The sequence below is a fragment of the Cebus imitator genome, unplaced genomic scaffold (genome assembly GCF_001604975.1).
Source record: "Cebus imitator isolate Cc_AM_T3 unplaced genomic scaffold, Cebus_imitator-1.0 Scaffold18, whole genome shotgun sequence".
In the NCBI taxonomy this organism is placed as follows: Eukaryota; Metazoa; Chordata; class Mammalia; order Primates; family Cebidae; genus Cebus; species Cebus imitator.
In genome coordinates, this window is record NW_016107333.1 from 3,310,534 (window position 1) to 3,326,114 (window position 15,581).

The 15,581-nt window shown below is 36.2% G+C and overlaps 1 protein-coding gene across 1 annotated transcript in view; it reads right to left on the reverse strand.

Moving 5' to 3' along the window:
• The window catches only part of RALGAPB (Ral GTPase activating protein non-catalytic subunit beta), a 102,162-nt gene that overhangs the window by 58,012 nt on the left and 28,569 nt on the right, over positions 1 to 15,581 (reverse strand). Inside the window, exons 5-9 of the mRNA XM_037734420.1 lie at positions 14,983 to 15,169; positions 9,942 to 10,073; positions 4,479 to 4,657; positions 2,873 to 3,021; positions 2,526 to 2,742 (exon numbers count right to left, since the gene is read on the reverse strand). Of these exons, the coding sequence (XP_037590348.1) occupies positions 2,526 to 2,742; positions 2,873 to 3,021; positions 4,479 to 4,657; positions 9,942 to 10,073; positions 14,983 to 15,169 (864 nt within the window). The remainder of the gene's footprint in view (positions 1 to 2,525; positions 2,743 to 2,872; positions 3,022 to 4,478; positions 4,658 to 9,941; positions 10,074 to 14,982; positions 15,170 to 15,581) is intronic.

The window sequence follows — 15,581 nt, forward strand, 5'->3', positions numbered from 1 at the left end:
AAAAAAAAAAAGCCAAAACACAGTTAGTGCAAAGTCCTTGAATTCATGACATGACCAGACTAGTATACAGAAATAATGGGACTGATTCAGGCAGATTAATTTGCTTTTGCCAACAATCTTCCCCATTCAAAACACAGAAAAGGATTTTTCTTCCCAAGTGCAAAAACTACAAGAGACAATGACAATCAAATTTTTTAATGGAATTATGAAAAAAATAAAAACATGACTGCAATTAAGGAGAAGCTTCTGGTTCCTACTTACAAGATTTATAAGAAAGAAGAATTTGGATAAAAGATGCTGCAAGATAATAGAAATAAATGGAAACAAATCAAAGGACAGTAGTAATTATAAAATACTTTAAAGATGGTGAAATTTTACAATAAATTAAGAAGCTTTTTAGCTTTTTAAAAGTTAAATTAAAAGCTTTACAATACCACAAGCTAGTTCAAAAACATAGGAAATTGTGCATTCAGGTCCAAAATTATGAGTTTTGTATCATGCAAAACAATGAACGAAGAAAATTACACAACTACAAAGAACTGAGGTTTCGAACTGCCCATAACGTGCATTAAAATTTTAGTTCATTAACCCTTCCCAGCTCAATGTTACTTTTACAAAGCACAGTGTACTGTCATGTAAATCTAAAGCTAACCAGTTCAAAGAAGCAAACATTTTAAGTTAGAGGTGAACTGCATGGCGGAATTCCTTGATGGCAGCCAGTACTTAAAAAACAGTTAGTATACCCAAGCCTCCCACCAGACCTGAGACCTCAAGATTAGCACCTAGCGTTCTAACCGCTTTAACTATTTGGATATCTCCTGGGTAATGTAACAGCCTTTATCATCTCTGAACACAATGAGGAGAAAAGGAACTTCTATCCTCTCCCCAGCAAGGAAAAATTTTAAAGACGTTTTTCACATATGATTTGAAGTCTGGTTTTTACCTTCTGGTACAAGAGGGTGAGCAAAGCTGTTACAAACTCCCTGGAGAGCAAAAAGATCTATAAGTTCCGTTTAAGCAAGCCCACCAACCAAGCAACAGGTTGAGCCATTCTAGATTCATAGATTTCAGTGTCAATAGCTCTATACCCAAAAGTTACATTGTAAGAATTACATCTTAATAAAAATAAAGAAGAAAAATAGGACTGATTCATTCTAGAAAATACAAATTAATAAATATAAACATGGTACAGAAAACTCAAAATATAAGGTACATGAACATAAAGACAAGCATAACCCAAAAGTGATTTTTTAGAAGTTTTCACTTATTGTAAGTAAGCACATTTACCTATTCCAGAAGTAAACAGTACTTTCAAATTATGAATAAAATTATAATATGAAAATGGCAGAATAAAAAGTATCTGAATTTGAACAAAATAAAGTAAGCAAAGGTATCCCTAAACTCAACCATGGCATTCTCAAATTATATTCCTAAAAGTGTTTATATTCACAACTTCTCTAAATTCTTTTAAAGATTTGTAAGAACATTCAAAATAATTACATGTGTATAATGTTCACATACACCCTAGTTAATAGCTAAAAATGATAATAATAGCTAAAAATTCATTTCTGAGAGAAAGCAGAGACCCTTCTGGCCATTGTATTAGTTTTATCCTTGGAATTAACAGTCTCCCTAGAGACATATAAACTAATATAATTAGACATCTTTTTGTTATGATCTATTTCCAACCCTAGTAGAAAAGTGCTTTCTTACCAAACAACCAATACACTCATTAATGGATATATCACAGTACCTGGCCCACAGTAACAGCAGCTCAATAAATGCCAGCCACTGTCATTTTTCAGCTAAGACACATTATAAATATTCAAAACACTGTGCACTACCCCATCCATCCATCATGCCCCCTATGCCACTACTTTCAAATATAATGGTTGAGATGACCAAAAAAAACACCAGCTCTTATTTAGACAGTTTCCTTTTTATAATAAAATCTAAATGGAGATATCAGGGTTGAGTTATTATTTCTCCACCAATCAAGCTTATTAAGTTAAAGAGCAAATACTATTTTTGAAAGTGTGTCCTTGAAATAAAGTTCTCTAGACTAAAATCTGAGAGGTTATAGTGTAAAGGAAAACTTTTCTGATTGTTTACATGTACTAATGAGTGAATGGCTGTCAAAACCTAAGAAAACACTTCTTGTAAACTAAATTTCCAGTTCAAATTTTTAATTCTTTATATAAATGTTATTATCCTGGCTGACATGAAGGGAACTTCCAGGTCACCTACCGAAAGAAATCTGATTCAACAAAATGTGGCTAACCTTAAGTATGTCTAATAAAACCAGACAAAAGGCCAAACCTCATAGAACATACACAAAAAGAACAGGTAGGAAAACTTCCAAAGTTCTGTTACTTCAGCTGGAAGGGGTTAAGCACAAGACACTGCCTGGTCAGAAACAGAGAGCTTTTTAAGATACATATTAATCTTGCAGGTAGGAAAGTCTAAAAAGAAAAAGAAAAAGGAAAAGGAATAAAATGATAACATATTTCTTGAGTAATATTTACCAGTCATGCTGCTGTCTCTGTTTATCCCATTATGAAGTTTACAGTGAACAAATGCTGCATCAAATAACCATGATCCAAAGAGATTCAAGATGCTGTTAACCTTTGGTCTCCGAGGGGCAGGCAATGGCCGGGGTTCTGAACTAGTCTGATTTGGACTTGACAGAGGAGAGGTGGAGGATGTCTGGTGCTGAACTTTTGAGGCATGAGCAGTACTAACCTATTAGAAGAACACAAGAATACACCCATACCCGTGAAAAGTTTGAGAAAACAGCAAGACTTTATTTTTAAAAATGGCAGATTAAAAAGCCAACCATATATAGCATAACAATGGTGACGTAAACTCTTACTGTGCTTGTCTTCATGGTGGCCTTATTCACAGTAACAGCCCGGTGCCTCCGGTTATGTGGTGGGGTGGTATTGACAGCAGCACTTTGAGGCATACTTAATCTATTCACGGGTGTTGGGGGAGCACTGTCTGATCGGGGTCTAGAAATGCCTTAAAAAAAAAAAAAGACAAACGAAGTTATTCTTCATAGATCAAAATATATCATCAGAAAAATTTTCCCAGCAACCTAGTGAAGGCTTGGGACACACAGACAATAGCAGAGTGCTAGTTCCCTCACAACATCCATTCACTGTTTCTTCCTAAGTAACAGAACACAAACTTTAGCTGGACATGGCTACCAAGAAAAAAATGACTCAATTTTCAAGCTACCTTTACAGCTAGAAGTGGCCACATTTTGAACATAAGAAAGTTGAGTTGGTCTTCTAAGAAATCTTCTTAAAGGACCAATCATATGCAGACTCTCCTTACTAATTCCTGGACAGGATGTTTGGAACTCATTCAACCATCACGGCCCATGAGGCATTGTGCGAAGAATGGAGAGCCACCAGATGGAAGGGCCTTTAATCCCTGCTGGTGATGAAACCATTATACCAGCCCTGGACTGCCTAGCCCTGGATTTAGCATATGTGAAAATAAACTATCTTGTTCATATTAGGATTTTTGGTTGTTAGGTGGCAGCCAAACATAATCAGAGCTAATATATTAACTCTGTAATATGTTAATAAGTACACATAAATATTTTAGAAAATGACAGATATTACGTCACTGCCTTTCAACAGGTTAAAAAATTAACTTTTCATATATCTAAAATGTGAAAAACAGCTTAAAAGAATGGTTCACAAAAGGTATAATTTACTTTTTAAATGATATACATGAGAATGGTCCCAAATGAAATGCACTTTTTTTTTTTTTTTTTCAGATGGAGTTTTGCTCTTGTTGCCTAGGCTGGAGGACAATGACATATCTGAGCTCACCACAACCTCCACCTCCTGGGTTCAGCTGATTCTCCTGCCTCAACCTCCCAAGTAGCTGGGATTACAGGCATGTGCCACCACACCCGACTAATTTTTGTATTTTTTAGTAGAGACAGGGTTTCTCCATGTTGGTCAGGCTGGTCTTGAACTCCTGACCTCAGGTGATCCGCTCACCTTAGCCTCCCAAAGTGCTGGGATTACAGGCCTGAGCCACCACGCCCGGCCTCCAAATGCACTTTCATCTGTATTTTCTTGGATAGCTACTGTACATGAACACTCTTTTCTTTTCCAATCATTTACTCTTATCCTTTGTCCATTTATCTACTAGGCCTAATTCTTGTTCTTAGTACTTCTTTGATGTATTAGGTAGGTGCAAAAGTAATTGCAGTTTTTGCCACATTACTTTTAAATGGCAAAAAGTGCAATTACTTTTGCACCTACCTAAATAGTTACATAAAAACAACAATAACCCTCTGGCTACTTTATTTGTTGCAAATAATTTTCCCTCGCTTGTTATTTGTCATCAAATCTGTTCATCTTTTCCTCGAGTGTTTTCTAATAACTCCTAGGGTTAGCCTCTAGAGTTATCTAAATTAAGCTCTTCATACATATAACAACATACACAAAATTCACCTAAGAATGCATCCACCAGACAGCTGATTCCACGCATGGCACGAAAAAATATTTGAGGCAGATGTTTAAGGCAGGGATACTGATTCAATTCTTGCGGCATTCCGCTCACAGTCAAGAACTGTTCCTGAAATTTGGGAGTAGAGCTTATAATAGCTGGGTTACTCAAATCCACAGGATTACTATCAAAAGAGAGAGAAGAATTAATCACAAATTTAGAAATTTCTATAGCAATAAAATACATGTAATCTAATTTAAGAACAGGACTGTTCATATCTATTTCTTTGATTCAGAGAAGAGACTGATTTGTATTTAATGGGCTAATAATTCAAATATCAACACTTCTTTACAGAAGATCTGCAGTGTGATTACATGAACATTGCCTATTCAGAGCATGAGAATCAAAGTAACACTAGAAAAAGTTTTAATTTTTTAAGAGTATATACAGATATTTTTTCTAGTATGTTTAGAATTAAACAATAGAAGATGGACATGGTGGCATCAGCCTATAGTCCCAGCTTGGAAGGCTGAGACAGATCACTTGAGCCCAGGAGTTCAAGACAAGGTGGCAGTGAGCTATGATTATGCCAATGCACTCCAGCCGGAGTGACAGAGCAACAGACCATCTCAGGATAAAAAAAAAAATTAAGCAATGGAATGGTAAAGCTATAAATATGTCAACAAGAATTCCAAGGAGAAAATCTTACTTTAATATTAACATTTCTAATTTTCTTAAAAAAAAAAAAAAAAGAATTTGAAAATCAGGATTGGTGTTTTATAGTTTTATGTTGTATTCATGTGTATGTACTAAAGCCATACATTTCAAAACAATGTATTTGTGTCTGAATTACATTTTATGTACAAATAGGCTTAAATATTTCCATTAAAAAACAGATTATGATTTTTCACTCAAATGGTCTGCTTAGCATTCCATTAAAATGCCTCTCTAATTCAAAGTAATATTGATAATCTAAAGCCAGTAAACAGAATTTTCACTAACTACAAGGCAAAAGAACTAGGCTGAGAAATAGAAATCAGTAATCTATACATGCTCTGCCTTTCAAAACCTTTTTTCCACCCACCAAAAGACTTAACTTCAAGTAACTATAATTGGGGAAAGGGGAATGTATGTGCATGTATGAAAAAATGGGCTTCCAGTGGTAGCACACTGTTTCCATAGAACTGTAGTCCATCACGTGAGGTAGAAGAGGGGAGATTCGTCTCTAGCAGCAGTGCCTGCTGGGAGCTGTAGTTCAACTATTCAGAAATTAGAAGACCAAGGAGTAAGGTTGAAATGGACTACACCTAAGTCCAGCAGAGCTCAGCTAAATTCATGTCTATTACACATCAAAAACTAGAGAGAGAAAGGTTCATATCAGCTTCTCCAGAGGTAAACCCAGAATGATTTTATTGGCACCCAAATATTCAGAGAACAGATTCAAGAACATAAATAAAACTTGAAACGAGAATGGGTAACAAAGGCTACAAGAAACTGCATTCCTGCAGTTCCCAATGCCCTGTGTACCTGACACATGTGGGGAACTTGTTGAAAATCCAGATTCCACTTAAATTTACTTAAACAATCTCCAGGTAGGGCCTAAAGGGCAGGTGGTCATACACAAGTCCAAAGACAAGGATTTGAGAACAGTATGGGAAACAAATGAGAAACATTTTTTGGTTTTCCTGGAAAAAGATAAAGCACTAACATACAAGACAAAATGTTGATGCTTATCTCCCCATCATATCCCACGTTCATCCTAGGAAATCTACCAACAATCACAAATAATCAGAATCATAAATAATCCTCATGACCTGCCTTCTACCCACTAGTAGCTCATTTAAGAAAGGAGGTAAAATTGTCCTAAAGGAGTTATCCAGATGTCTGCCAGAGACATAGTTAACAAAGATAACTTGACCCAATTTTCCCTTTTGAGAAACTAAGCAAAGGGAAAGCCCCCATGAACTGAAAGACAAGCACTAAAGTCAAACAGTATCACAGCTATTTACACCACTGGGCAGTTACCAAGAGACTGCATGTCCCCCTCTCAAACAGGGACTCAGGAGGAAGCCTGCTGGAAAAAGAGAATAGTTGTTGTGTATGCACAAGAGAATCAAAAAAGCAAAGAAAGACAAATGACAGAGTGTCTTGTCCTAAGGCTGCCAAGATCCCTCCCCAACATGAGAAAAGGTTGTTCACTGCTTCATGGAGCCTAGTAAGAATGCTCTTAACGTCACATAATCTTTTTCACACCTGCATTGCTTAAGTAGTCTCCTATTTTTTCCATCCAAAATGATCCTGAGTAAAGTACCACAGTCAGCTCAACAAGAAAGATTATCTAAGAACTACCTCTAAAAAACTCTAGGACTAGAGTTTTCTGTTATTTCAAAGTCTTGAGAACATAAAACTTTGACACAGCAGAGCATAACAAAACAAAGTTTTCCTATTCAATTTGTCAAAAAATAGAACTATAGACAATTCAGAAAAACATTAAGAGCACTCCATAACCAAGCAAAACTTTTCTTTCAGGAATGATAAGATGGTTCAACATTGGGAAATTAATTAATATTTCACATCAATAGATGAAAGAAGAAAAACCACTTAATTGCTTAAATGGATCCAAAAATATTATTTGAAACAATTCAGTACTACTTCTGATTTTATTTATATTTTAATTTTTTTTTTTTTTTTTTGGATACACTCTTGCTCTATTGCCCAGGCTAGAGTGTAGTGGTGTGATCTTGGCTCACTGTAACTCTACCTCCTGAGCTCAAACAATTCTTGTGCCTCAGCCTCCTGAGTAGCTAGAATTACAGGTGCATCACTATGCTCGGCTAATTTGTATTTTGTTTTTTTGGTTTTCTTTTTGAGACGAAGTCTCACTCTATGGCCCAGGCTGGAGTACAATGGCACAATCTTGGCTCACTGCAACCTCTCCCTTCCAGGTTCAAGCGATTCTCCTGCCTCAGCCTCCCAAGTAGCTGGGACTACAGGCACGTGCCACCACGCCTGGCTAATTTTTTGTATTTTTAGTAGAGATGGGGTTTCAGCATATTAACCAGGCTGGTCTCAAATTCCTGGCCACAAGGGATCTGCCCACCTCAGCCTCCCAAAGTATCGAGATTGCAAGCGTGAGCCACCATGCCTGGCCCAGTTTGCCCAGTTTTTTGTATTTTTAGTAGAGATGGGGTTTCACCATGTTTCCCAGACTGGTCTCAAACTGCTAAGCTTGGGTGATCTGCCCGTCTTGGCCTCTCAAAGTGCTATTATTACAGGTGTGAGCCACCATGCCCAGCCTATATTTTTTAAATTTCTTAATTGCTTAGGAAACCAGGAGCATAAAAAAGAACATCTAATATCAACAACCAACATCCTACTCAAAATTCCATATATTAGAGGCATTCCAATGAAAATCAGAACCAAAAAAGGTGCCAAAACAGTATCATTTTAATTCAACAGTGTTCTAGAAATTCTGATGGATGCGGTAAAATAATATACAGAATTAGCTGTAATAATAATAGCAACTTTTCAAGCACCTACCATGCACTAGGCATCATATCATTTTACATGCTTTTTCTTCTTCAATTCTTACAACGAGATGGTACTATCATTATTCCCATTATGTAGATTAAAGAAACTGAGGCACAGTGAGAATAAATTGTTTGTTCAAGTTCACAAAGAAAAAACTAGCAGAACTCAAGTCCAAGCCTTACTGCATCCAAAGTACTTTTAATTAGTCACCAAAATAAGTATGAATTATTAGGAAAGAGACACTTATTTGCAGATATGTGTCCATATCTCAGAAGAATCAGTGAAATACTCAGAGCTCTTTTAAATGCCATATATAGTATGCAAAATAACATAAAGTAAAAAATGTTCTTTACAGCAGTAATAGCCATCTAGAAGACAGAATTGCAGAAAAGAGTTTGCTTTTCACAACATCAGCAATACCTAGAAATAATGGTAAAGAAAATATTAAAATCTTTGTGAAGAAAACTGTAAAACATTTCAATAAGATATACAAAATTCTAAAAAAAAGAAAAAGATATACTCTTAAAAGGCAGACTCAATATTAGATATAAGCTTTTCCTGAATATAAATACAGGCTTAATACAATTCTCATCTTTGGTAGAGTCTGGCTAACTGTTCACCACTTCCTCTTCTCTGTTCTCTTACAATTAAGTGTGGTGTGTGTCTGAGTTCTGGCCAATGGAATATGAGTGGCAGTGATTTATATTACTTCAAAGCCTGACACATAAAACCCTCCTACAAAATTTTCCTTGCTCTCTGTTCCCCATCTGCTAGCCAGATCCAAGACTCCTGCTTATAACATTGAGGCCCTAATGGAGTCATCTGTTGAAGACGAAAGAGCCTCTGCCAGCAGGGTCTCTTAAGACTATGTAAGCAGAGCCAGTCCCACTCCAGACTTTATAAAAGATTTTCAGGTTCATTTGCTAAAGCAGAATGTATTCTTTACCCTAATTAATATACAATCCAAACCCCAGAAGGTTTTGTTGAGGTTTTTCTTTCTGTTTGCTTATGTTTTATAACTTGAAAAATTAGTTCTAAAATTGATTGGAAATGTTAAACAGGCAAGAAGAGATAAATATTCCAAGAGAAGAAGAAAGAGAAAAACATTAGGCCTACTAAATATCAGTAAAGATTATAAAGTTAAAATAATTAGGAGTGTGAATCTGATACAAAAATAAATGAAGAAATTAATAAAGTAATATATATACTAAAGACAAATCCCAGGCTGGGCATAGTGGCTCAATGCCTGTAATCCTAGCTCTTTGGGAGGCTGAAGCAGGTGGACTGCTTAAGTCTAGGAGTTTGAGACCAGCCTGGGCAACATAGGAGGACCCCATCTCTACAAATTATATGTGTGCGTTGTGTGTGTGTGTGTGTGTGTGCATATATGTGTGTATATTTGTAAATGTGTATATATGTGTGTGTGAGTACGTGTACGTGTGTGTGTGTGTGTGTGTGTGTGTGTGTATAAAGGCAGATCCTGTGGTATATAAAAGAACTTACTATTACAAAGGAAATAAAATTGGAAGAAATCATAGGTGACTACCTCTCTGATCAAAGAGCACTATAACTACAAAATGGGAAGAAATAATAAAAAATGATTAACATGCCTAACTTATAAAAAGGTCATAAAGAGTAATTCAGAATTACTGATATACAAATAGAAAAATTAGGCTAGTCAATACACAAATAGAAAAATTAGGCCGGAAAGAGAAGATATGCAAGAAAAAACTTTAAGAATCAGATCGTTTACAATGGAATAAATGTCCCACAGAGCAGAAGGCATAGGACAGAAATGTGCTTGTTGTCCAACTGGGTTCAATTTGATGAATGGTGCTTAGCATCCACATTCTGAATTCAAACAAGAGACTTATAGTTCCTGCCCTGAGACACTTACTGGGTAAATAGCACATGAAATAATAAAAAAATAGTAATACCTTAACATATGTAAAAAGCGAAACCATGTCTGTGCAACACACTCATTATCCATTTCTGGAGGGATCAGACTGGCATCTTCATCAGGAACTTTAAATGGAGGAAATGAAGGACCATACGTAAAGCGTAGCAATCTAGAAAATAAATGCACACCAAGTCCATTTCTTAACAGATTGAAAAATACGCTCAAGCATAGAAACATGAAAGAGAAAATACATGAAACATGTGTACCTCACATAAGTGAATAAGATATATGGAAACCCTCATTTATAAAACGGACAAATGGAAAGAGGATTTCTGGTTTTTTATGTTTGGGATGACAGACATGATCGTTACTCTGATCCAATCACCATACATTTTATATATATCAAAACACATCACTATGTACCCACAAATATGTCCAACTATTATGTGTCCATAAAAAAAAGTTTTAAATTGAAAACAAATTAGAGACTTTCAAAATGATTTCTAATAAAACGAAGCTGGGAAGTGGAGAGTATGTTCTGGTGTATATATTTTCTATGTTATACACATGTGTTATCAGCATCACACATGAGTTTTTGGGTAAAATAAACAAGTACACACAAAAAAGAATGTTTTAAATTATTTAAGACACATATAATTTAAAACTGTATTTAAATAATTACATATTAGAAATCACATATATATTACATATTACTTATAAAAAATTATACTCTTTATGTATGTAATTATATAATCATATGATATTTAAATTTTTAAAGATTCATCTCACTGCAAATTTCTTCAATATAACTAAGTTATAATAGAATTACATGAAGTTTAGAACTTATGACACACCATAAAAATAACTAAATTCAACAACTCACTTAATAGTAATATTCTAAATGTATTAAAAGTATTCAAAGTCATTTGACTCAATTATTCTCTATCTAAAGATAATAGAATCAGAATATATATAAAGACTGTGTATAGCCTGGGCGAGGTGGCTCATGCCTGAAATCCCAGCAATTTGGGAGGCCAAGGAGGGTAGACCACAAGGTCAGGCATTCGAGACCAGCCTGGCCAACATGGTGAAACCTTGTCTCTACTAAAAATACAAAAATTAGCCAGGGTAGTGGGGGGTGCCTGTAATCCTGGCTACTTGGGAGGCTGAGGCAGGAGAACCACGAGAACCGCTTGAACCTGGGAGGCAGAGGCTGTGGTGAGCTGAGATCATGCCATTGCACTCCAGCCTGGGTGATAAAGCGAGACTCCATCTCAGAAAAAAAAAAAAAAAAAAAAGACTGTGTAGAAATCATTCATATAGATCAGATGCGGTGGCTCACGCCTGTAATCCCAGCACTTTGGGAGGCCGAGGCAGGCGGATCACCTGAGGTCAGAAGTTCAAGACCAGCCTGGCCAACATGGTAAAACTCTGTCTCTGAAAAAAAAATTAAAAATCATTCATATCACCAATGTTTTTTAAATAAAACAATGGGAACAACATAAATGTCAAAACAGCAGCAGAGGAAGGTGGAAGGACTGCTTGAAGTCAGGAGTTCAAGGCTGCAATGAGCCATGACTGCACCACTGTACTCCATGCTGGACAACACATCTCAAAAAAAAATGCTGCAACAGTGGTTCACGCCTATAATCCCAGCACTCTGGGAAGCCAAGTCCAGTGGATCATTTGAGTCCAGGAGTTTGAGGCCTTCCTGAGCAATATGGCAAAACCTCGTCTTTACAAAATATACAAAAATTAGCTGGGCATGGTGGCATGCACCTATAGCTCCCAGCTGCTCGGGAGGCTCAGGTGAGTGGATTGTTTGAGCCTGGGGAAGTTGGGGCTGCTGTGAGCCCTGATCATACCACTGCACTCCAGCCTGGGTAACAGAGCAAGACACTGCCTTAAAAAAACAAAAATAACAACAATAAGTAGAAGTAAATTATTAAATGAATAATTCATTTATATAATGGAAAACTACAAAATCATTAAAAATATGATCTCAACAGCTATTTAAGAATGAGAAAAAGTATGCGTAACTGAAGTGACAAGAATCAGGCATCAAATGAAAACAGCAGACAACAATATTATATAGAATAATGTTAAACTGGCACTTTAAAAAGGGGAACTAAATGAAAAAATACATTAAAATGTTAACATGGGTTGGCTCTAAATGACAAGTATTTGTCCCTACATTTTCCAAATTTTCTATTATAAGCATGTACTATTTTTATAATCAAGATAAATGTTTTATTTTAAAACAGATGCATAGTTTTTTTAAAGCAATCCTCCGCCTATGCGTCCCATGGTATTATGTATTCCAGGTTTACAGTATGGTATTAAACATGATGAAAAATAAATGAAAACTGTGAGATCACTTTTTACTGAAGAGATTAACTGCTCCAGCAGAGATCATTAGTGTCACATGGAGTTTTAAGTGAATATTCACAACACTTGAGCTCATTGCAATAGCACCAAGAAGTGGCTACAAAATTATTACAGTAGTATAGTATGTCTCACAATTAATTTTATGCAATTATGATTTAATACTGCAGCTTTTATGTTTGTTTACATTTCTTTATTGTTTACTGCAAATGGAACCATGTATATAGTCTATAAGCATTTGTATCCATAAGTTTCAATAAATTTTAATTTAGCATAATATATTTGTGTATATTTTATGGTAGTAAATGATACAAAACTAGCATCTACATATATTTTATATGACATACCTAACTTTTTAATTTTTTTCAATATTTCTAGGCTACACGACTCATCTGCACATTTTTTTTTTCAAATTGTTTCAAGTCCCCCAAAAAATTCCATTTTTAATTGAGAAAAATCTGTTACATGTTAAGTGGACTCACACAGTTCAAATACATGTTATTCAAGGATCAACTGTAGTCGTAAATGAGATTTGAAAGTCAGGCCGGGTGCAGTGGCTCATGCCTGTGATCTAAGCACTTTGGGAGGCTGAGGTGGGTGGAGTGTTTGAGGCCAGGAGTTTGAGACCAGCCTGGCCAACACGGTGAAATTCCGTCTCAACTAAAAATACAAAAAAATCCCACCTACTCAGGAGGCTGAGGCACAAGAATCCCTTGAACCTGGGAAGTAGGTTCTACAGCCACAAGCCACCACACCTGGCTAATTTTTGTACTTTTTGTAAACAGGGTTTTGCCAAGTTGTCCAGGGTGGTCTCAAATTCCTAAGCTCAAGTGATCTGCCCACCCCGACCTCCCAAAAGTGCTGAGATTACAGGCGTGAGCGACTGCATCCAGCCAGAATAAATTTAACATCATTCTTAGCATATATGCTGCCGAGGAAAGCACAATTTTAACAACATTCTTAAGTGCTCTAGGATTTTCCAAATGGTGAATGAACACTGGTTTCAGCTTGCCAGGCATTGACTTCTACTCTTTAGCTATAGAAGTCCTAGATTATGTCTTCTTCCAATATAAGACTGTTTAACGCACAGTGAAAATCTGTTGTTTAGTGAAGCCGCCTTCATCAACGATCTTAGCTAGATCATCTGGATCACTTGCTGCAGCTTCTCTATCACACTTGCTGCTTCAGCTTGCACTTTCATATTACAGACACACTTCTTTCCTTAAATCTCATGAACCAACCTTGGCCTGTTCCTAACCTTTCTTCTGCAGCTTCCTCACCTCTCAAAGCCTTCATAGAACTAAAGACAGTTAGGGCTTGATCTGGACTAGGCTTTGGCCTAAGAAAATGTTGTGACTGCTTTGATTTCCTATCTAGACCACTCGAACTTTCTCCATATCATATATAAGCCTGTTTTGCTTTCTCATCACCCCTGTGTTCAGCAGTGTAGCACTTTTAATTTTCTTCAAGAACTTTTCCTTTGCATTCACAACTTGGCTAACCAATTGGTGTATGAGGCCTAGCTTTCAGCCTATTTCAGCTTTCAACACACCTTCCTAACTAAACTTAATCATTTATAGCTTTGGATTTAAAGTGAGAGACACGCGATACTGTCGGTGCCATTTTTCCAACAGCATGTGCTCACTTTGTGCCTTTCACTCGAACACTTTTTTGAGGCCACTACAGAGTTACTAACTGGCCTAATTTCAGCATCATTGTGCCTCAAGCAGGGGAAAGAGATGGGAACAGCTGGTCAGTGGAGCTGTCAAAACACAAACAACACTGATCAATTAAGTTCACCATCTTATACAGATGTAGTACATGGCACTCCAAAACAATTACAATGGTAACATCAAAGATCACTGATCCCAGGTCACCATAACAGACAGAATCGTAATAAAAAAGTCTGAAATAGTCAAGAATTACCAACATGTGACAGAGGCACAAAGTGAGCACATGCTGTTAGAAAAATGGCACCGACAGACTTGCTTGGTACAGGGTCACTACAACCCTTCAATTTGTTTAAAAAAAAAAAAAAAAGAAAGAAAGAAAAAAACAACAACAAAAAAACATGCTATCTGTGAAGCTCGACATAGTAAAGTGCAATAAAACAAGATATGGCTATATACTAACAACAGGATGGAAATGAAAAAATAAGTCTGAAAAAAAATGAACCTAAGAGTATACTTATAGAATAGTGACAGTATTATATGTAAATGGTAAAAGGGTAAAATTATTATTATAAAAAAACTACCTACTTTGATTATAAAGTAGCATGTATAGTAGGTTCCCATTTCTGTAAAATTATATCTAAACATACATGGTAGGATTTCAGGAGAACTTAACTTTTCTATTATACCTTTCTATGGTTTGTTTCTTTAAAATAATGATTATGTATGTTTTAATAATCAAAACAAGAATGGAATTTTTTTGTCAGGGAAGTAGGGTATAAAATTCATCTGTTTCTCAAAAATACTTGATTATTCTGAAAGGTTTTTTAACAGGCATTATCCAAACTGTTATATCTATGTTTAAAAAGTGGCTCATTCATGGAATACATTATTAAAAGGCGGGTCTGTATCTAAAGTACAGTAATAACAGAGCCAGCCTTTTTAATAATGTATACCATGAATGCCAGGAAGCTGCCTAAGGTCAGACAGGTGAAGGAAGGCAGGGTAATGACAATAACCTACCTGGAAGTGAGCGCACAAATGACCTTGCTCCACTGCTCCACCACTGCTGGGTGATGCCTCCAGTTAGCCACCATCTCCTTGGCTGTTTTCCAATAAGGAGGTGTTGGGAAGCACCGAGTACAAGCTAGTAACCACACCTCAAAGAGAACACCGATCAACTTCTCTGCTAGATTCTCAGCAATGCCACCTTACCAACGACAAGAAAACATATCTTTGGCAAACTTGGTTTTAAAGCAGAATCTTTTAGTCACTGATTGGGGAAAACTGGTCAAAAAATTAAAATAAGTGCAATGTTAAGTTTTGACTTCCAAATAATCATTTAATAGTAAAAATGAGAAGCAATTCTTAGGAGTTCCTGTGCCCAAAATCATACATACATCAAAAAATTTTTACTTTGAAAGATTTCAAGTTGCCCTGTTTAATTCTTATTGAAGGCCTTAATCAGCAAGGGGACAGAGGGACACAGGGAAGAAGGAAAAGGATGACTGTCTATGATGACTGACCACTGAGAGTCAGTTTCTACGCCAAATAGTTCATACAAGTGACCTCATAAAATCCTCACATTAATTCTGTAGGATAGGTATCCGTAATACCTAATA